Source organism: Rhincodon typus, chromosome 35, assembly GCF_021869965.1.
Source record: "Rhincodon typus isolate 14 chromosome 35, sRhiTyp1.1, whole genome shotgun sequence".
NCBI lineage: Eukaryota > Metazoa > Chordata > Chondrichthyes > Orectolobiformes > Rhincodontidae > Rhincodon > Rhincodon typus.
The window spans coordinates 7,599,817-7,605,669 of NC_063366.1; the positions used below are offsets into that span (position 1 = coordinate 7,599,817).

General features: G+C 34.7%; 1 protein-coding gene across 1 annotated transcript; it reads right to left on the reverse strand.

Moving 5' to 3' along the window:
• Window positions 1-2,330: 2,330 nt before the first annotated feature.
• LOC125486929 (probable G-protein coupled receptor 139) lies at window positions 2,331-4,892 on the reverse strand. Its single transcript, XM_048616486.1, has 2 exons — window positions 4,823-4,892; window positions 2,331-3,235 (listed from the first exon to the last, which is right to left on the reverse strand). The coding sequence occupies exons 1-2, from the start codon at window positions 4,890-4,892 to the stop codon at window positions 2,331-2,333; spliced, it is 975 nt and encodes a 324-aa protein (XP_048472443.1).
• Window positions 4,893-5,853: the final 961 nt, after the last annotated feature.

Sequence of the window (5,853 nt, forward strand, 5' to 3'; positions counted from 1 at the left end):
AATATTGACATAGTTGAAGTCTTCACTCATTTATACATGTGTAGAATTATAGTTAATTATGACCATATAAAATGAAGTGGGCGAAGAAGCACTAGATCAATATTATAAATATCGTGAGCGTAATGCTGTTAAACTTAACATAGTTGTAGGAAAGAGACACAATACATGAGGACTAACGTTGCACTGGAATAGACAGTCTTGTGAAACTGAAAGATGAAATGGAAAAGGCGGAGTCAAAAAGAAAAAGAAAAAAAAAGAAGCTGCTTTGGTTAGTAGACACATAACTGTAAAGAAACAGAATGCAATACACGCACTACCAAATCTACAGCCCTTTTCTTATGCAGAAGCACGAGTTAACGCAAACAGGAAATAAAAAAGAACATTTACGAAAGTCATGAAATTGAGTACTGTTTAATGCCAAGAGAAGTATAGAGAAAAGACAATTAGTGTAAATGAAAGGAAACGTGAAAACCAAGTGGTGATCGAAAAATAAGTGTACCAACAGGTACTATCAAAGACAAACTAAAGGTACTTTATCCGTATATTAAGAGCAATGTGAATGTTAACCAACCTTAGGGCCCATCAAATGTGTACAAGGTCACTTATGTGTGGACGAGGGGAATATGGTTTGAGTTCTTAAAGAATAAGTTGTTTCTGTATTGAAAAATTGAAAGGGACGATGCAGGTGTCATAGTCGAAGAGAAGGAGAGTGAAACATGAGAGATAATCAGGATAATGCAAGCGAAAGTCTATGAAATACTGACATTTTGAAATGTGCATAATCATCAAGTTCGAAGGGAATCTATTGTAACAAGATTAGAAGAAAGCAGGGTCTTGATTTTGTGTACGTGTGTGTGTGTATGTGAGAGAGAGAGAGAGAGAGAGACAGAGTGAGAGTGAGTGAGAGAGAGAGACTAAATTTGCAACTACTTTGAATGCAATAATAACCCCAGTACTCCGCCATAGAAAGCAGTCTCGCCCGAGCTACTCTTTCAAAACCGCCAAGGAATTTGTCAGTATCGAACAGTTCGTTTCTTACTTTCCTAAAACCATCTGATGAAATCATGGTTCTTCCAATTTTTCATCTTAAGATAGCCCGTCAATTCCAGGTGTTAGTTAAATGAACTATTTTTTTTTCAACCATTCAATTGTATTTACATATTTCCACAAATAACATGAACAATAAAGTATACATTACTCCCGATGTGGTCCCACCATTGCATTACCTGAAGCATAGCCTTCTGGTTGTTCAGTTCAATTCTCCTCATGGTGATTGATAGTATTCTGTTATTATTTCTTATACTTGCACGATCTACATTCTAGTGTTTTGTGATTGACAGTCTAAGATTTGAGAATTTTCAGTCAAGAAGGAAACGGAAAATATGTAGTCGCTATGTTAATCATCAATTCATCGATCAGGTGAATATTTAAATCGCAGAGGTACAGCAAAATCTTCTTTGCACACTAACATGATATCATTTCATCATAACATTCAACAATTTGAATCTGATTGAGACAAATCTCATCAGCAAGACTGTGATGTGCATCTGCAAATGTGCATCTCTAATGATTCAACGACAGAATGATTGGGGGCAGGATTTCTATGTTGTCCACTATCAGTGACAATTTACTCCAACCTCCCTCGAATTGAATGTAATGAAGGCACAAGCATCAACTTATTAATTTACCCAACATTCCTTCCTCCGATATGAATGCTTAGGAATTACCTTGTGCATGAAATGCAGTTTCATTTTACTACAAGAATTATATCGTTCTGATAGCAGTAGGTCCATTCATATTTCTTTTTAACCATTCATTATTCTAAGTAACATTATCTTCTTCTTTTGTTACTAATTTGGAATGTCTCGATCTGTGCTAAAGGAATGAGACCAGAAGAAGCAAACAGGCGCGTGTAGACCAAAACATTCTTCTCGTGAGTGTGAGATATCTAAATGGACACTTGTCTTCCTTAATTGTTTGCTTTCTGAATTTGAAATATTCGCCATGTCTATGGGTGAGAACCACAAGTGTCAGCTTGTCAGCTGCAAAAGAAGTGTCCTCTTTCTGCAACACTTGGAAATATACAATTGGCAGCACATATATAATGAATGTTGCTTTAATTTTAGCTGATGGCAGATGGTAAATTATATCAACGTTTTTCGTTACTATGAACTTAAATCCGGTTTGACCTTTTTAGCATGTATATTTCATTGTAGGTGAATATTGATGAGACAAATAATTTTCCATATTTCAAGGAGTATCACACAACCAATTTGATAACCTTTTTTGTATTTTTCACAGAATAATTTACCTAATGTAAGTTGATTTACTTACTTCAATAATTTTACTAATACAGTCGGGGGACATTTAATCATATTTTTAAACTCCTCTCGAAACTTACGCGGTGAAACTGCATAAATGAAAGTGTTAACGCAACAACTGATAGTCCGAAGTATATATCCGGTTTGCTCGAGGATAGTAAATGGATCGTTGAAATTTGCTTCTAAAAACTGTGTGTCTGTAAATTGTGAATAAACATAAGATACAAAATTTACGAACCATAAAATTATAAAATTTCCTGATATGGCTAGCAGTAAAATCATTGATTTTCTTCGGTTCACGATCTCTGGATCCTTGTCCTTCTTTGCACTACCGATTCTGAGGAGTCCTCTTCTCACTCTGTTAGCTTGCACAATGTACTTGATCGTCAGTACATTCAAGAAAAGTATTAAACTAAATGGAAGAAATGGGGTAAAAAATACTTCCACCCACAAAAATGCGATCCATATGGGTAACGTATAAAAGCTTGTTTTTACAGCACAAGACCACGGTAGATTATCAACTATATCACGGGGCATATATATAAAATAAAAAGGAACACTTTGTAAACTCCCCAAAAGGCACACAGCTGTAATGATCACAATTGATGTTTTTGATGTGCAATATTTTGTGCGTAGATTCTGACAGCAGATTGCGACAAATCTGTCGAAGGTGAATGCTACAGTTAACCACACAGAGCAGTGAACAGAAGCAAAATTCAATGTGAGAATAAGACGACATGCTGGAGTATAGTTGAGTACCGAATATGGAAAATGTGAATCATTAATCTCATAAAGTATTACATCAAATATCAGGAAAGCCAGATCCGCTGCTGCCATGGCCAGAAGATATTGGGTGATGCATTTTGAAAGTTCACACCGTCCACGGGAGAGAATCACAAGCGTCACCACATTCGCTGCAAAGAATTCAATACGAAATTGAACAGTTTCTTATGTGAAGAGAATGACAATTAATTGATCGACTTGAATTTTGCTAGTGAAATTGTGCACAACTAAATTTTTACACGTGTGTCAGTGGAAATAGTAAAGCAAATAATGAGTTCAGCTAGAATTTTGGATTTCATCAACTGGATTATTAAACTACCTACACACAATATAGAATAATTTTGCAAAGGTAAGAAAAAAAACAAAGGTTCAGAATATTGTGTTATATTTGAAGAGGTCAAGGGGTTTAAAACGATTGAGTTTTTTTCCAGTGCTAGGCCTGATGGAATTTGCAAACCACAGAGAGTGTTAAGACAAAGCAGATTTCTTGAATTTGCAAAGATCAAAGGGGATACATCACGAATTCTACAAGGATCATATCTTTAAACACACTGTTGTTCAGTGCCTGAATGAGCATTCGACAATTAAAAAGACAATGAAGACCAAGCCGATACATCTAACATTGCAAACTTGTTGGGAGAAAAGAAATCTTAGCATCCTGCTCGAAAAGCAGACATCAGACAATATGGATGAACATTTGTATCTGGGCACATAGATACACAGGAAGTTGACGGAGAGAAGTATTTGGGTGTAAATTGCCACGCAAAAGAAATTCAAAGAAAGAAAATGCATGTAAAACCTGCTCAAAGCCTCTGCTAGAACAGCTTTCAGACACAATAACAATCACTCGTCTCAATATCAGAAAAGGCTTTGAACGGATTTTCAAAGTGTGGCAAACTTAAATCTTAGACTGACATCAAGAATTCAGCATCATATCTATTGCGAAAAATTGAACATTGTTAACTTATTTTGTGTATGTAGTAGAAACTCACTGCATAATGAGATACAAGTTAAGTTGGCACCATTATGCTAGGTGTATTGGAAACAAACAATAATCTGTATGTTATAAAATAAACTTAGTGGCATAAAATTTAAACAAGAATTTTAGTTAGAAAGTCAATAGTCAGCAGGACTGAACATTTGTTAGTTCCTGAATAAGCAGAATGTAATTCCCATTTCAAAAAGGAAATGATTAAGGATAATACGAAAGGTCTTTTCAAAATTACTTTAAAGTAATAGAGAAAGGATTTTCACATCGATCAAAATAGATTCGTTTAATAGCTTAAAATGCCACAAGTACAAGGCGTATCAAGCAGCAGCAAAGCAAAGGCGCAATCGTGTTTAATAGAATAATAATTCTTAAACTGATGTTGTTTCTGTATCTCCATATATGCTGACACATCATCATAATGATAACAGTTTTTTGCAGCTTGGTTACAAGCATTAGGAAAGCCTCAAATTTTATTTCTGAAAGTGAAAGCATCTCCATAAAGGATATTAAACTCAGCTTAAATGCATAAATCAAGTTATTCTGACTCTAAAAAAAACCCATTCGGAAAAGTATTCAACATACATAACATTCCTATTATTTGGTTGATGATGTTATTTCCTCGCTCAATAAACACACCAAGATGAGCAAACGATATTGCGGATAATAAGAATAATGATACATTTTTACATAAATAATAATGAATAAAAAATGATTATAAGAAGCTTACCAGGAACACCAACAATTGCCAAAATGGGATAGTAAATACTTTCTATCTGTATGATAACCGGCTGCCTCATGTTTATCTAGGATTGAAGTCATCTACTTGTATTCTTCACAAATTGGGCTCATTTATGTATGAGAAATCCTCAAGTGACCAGAATGATTGGAGTTGCAGTCAATGATATAAACATCTCTTTATTCGAAAATAAACTTGCACCTAGATATTGATCAATAGCACGTAAATTTAACTAGGTATAAGCAATAAATGGTGGTCCAACGTCCATGAAATGGTTCTATTTTCAATGATGCGAATGTTTGGCGTGGTACTAAATTGAAGTGGATGTGAGCTCAATTTCCCTGACACCATTTAATTAATATATATTCAACGTGTTTCCAGACGTGAAATCTTATCGATTGATTAATAAAAACACTGGCCTTTCATTATTCACACAAAACACAAACAAATTAAACCAAGTTATGTTGGCGACACAAATACTTGAGTCACAGCCTTACTGTTATACCTATGAATGCTTAGATGAATAAAGGGAAAATGATCAGAATCCGGAGAATAAACAAACATTTATTTTACTGAGAGAGATAATCAGCTGAACATTAAACACGCTACGCATTTCAATTGCACAGAACGCAAAACGCAACCTTCCATTTTGTTTAAACGTTAGGAGTATAAATACTTTGCAAAACAGTGCAATTTTGCGAGGCATGAAAAAGAAGTATTGGGTAAAGCCTTGGATCGAGTTTCTGCTAAGATTATACGTTTAAGTGTTGTAAGGTATGTTTGAGCTCTTAATTTAGACAGTTATACTGTTTCACTCATGAAATGTGTCCACACAAAACTTGAAAGCAAAGCATGTAGTGCTCGTGCTCCAATAGGAATCTCATCATTCAAAGAAACAGTACACAGTCAAAAAAAATTTGATGACTGCAAAATGGAAGCACACATTTTGTATTCTTGCAGTAAACGGAAGAAGAAACCAGGAATTTTGAACTGTCTGTATTAATCTTATTATTATATTTGAT

Excerpts from the sequence above, each read along its gene's own strand:
- LOC125486929 (XM_048616486.1), bottom strand. The coding sequence starts at position 4,892 with ATGAGGCAGCCGGTTATCATACAGATAGAAAGTATTTACTATCCCATT. Across the intron at positions 3,236-4,822 it reads GGCAATTGTTGGTGTTCCTG|CGAATGTGGTGACGCTTGTG; the intron begins GTAAGCTTCTTA and ends AATTCTTTGCAG.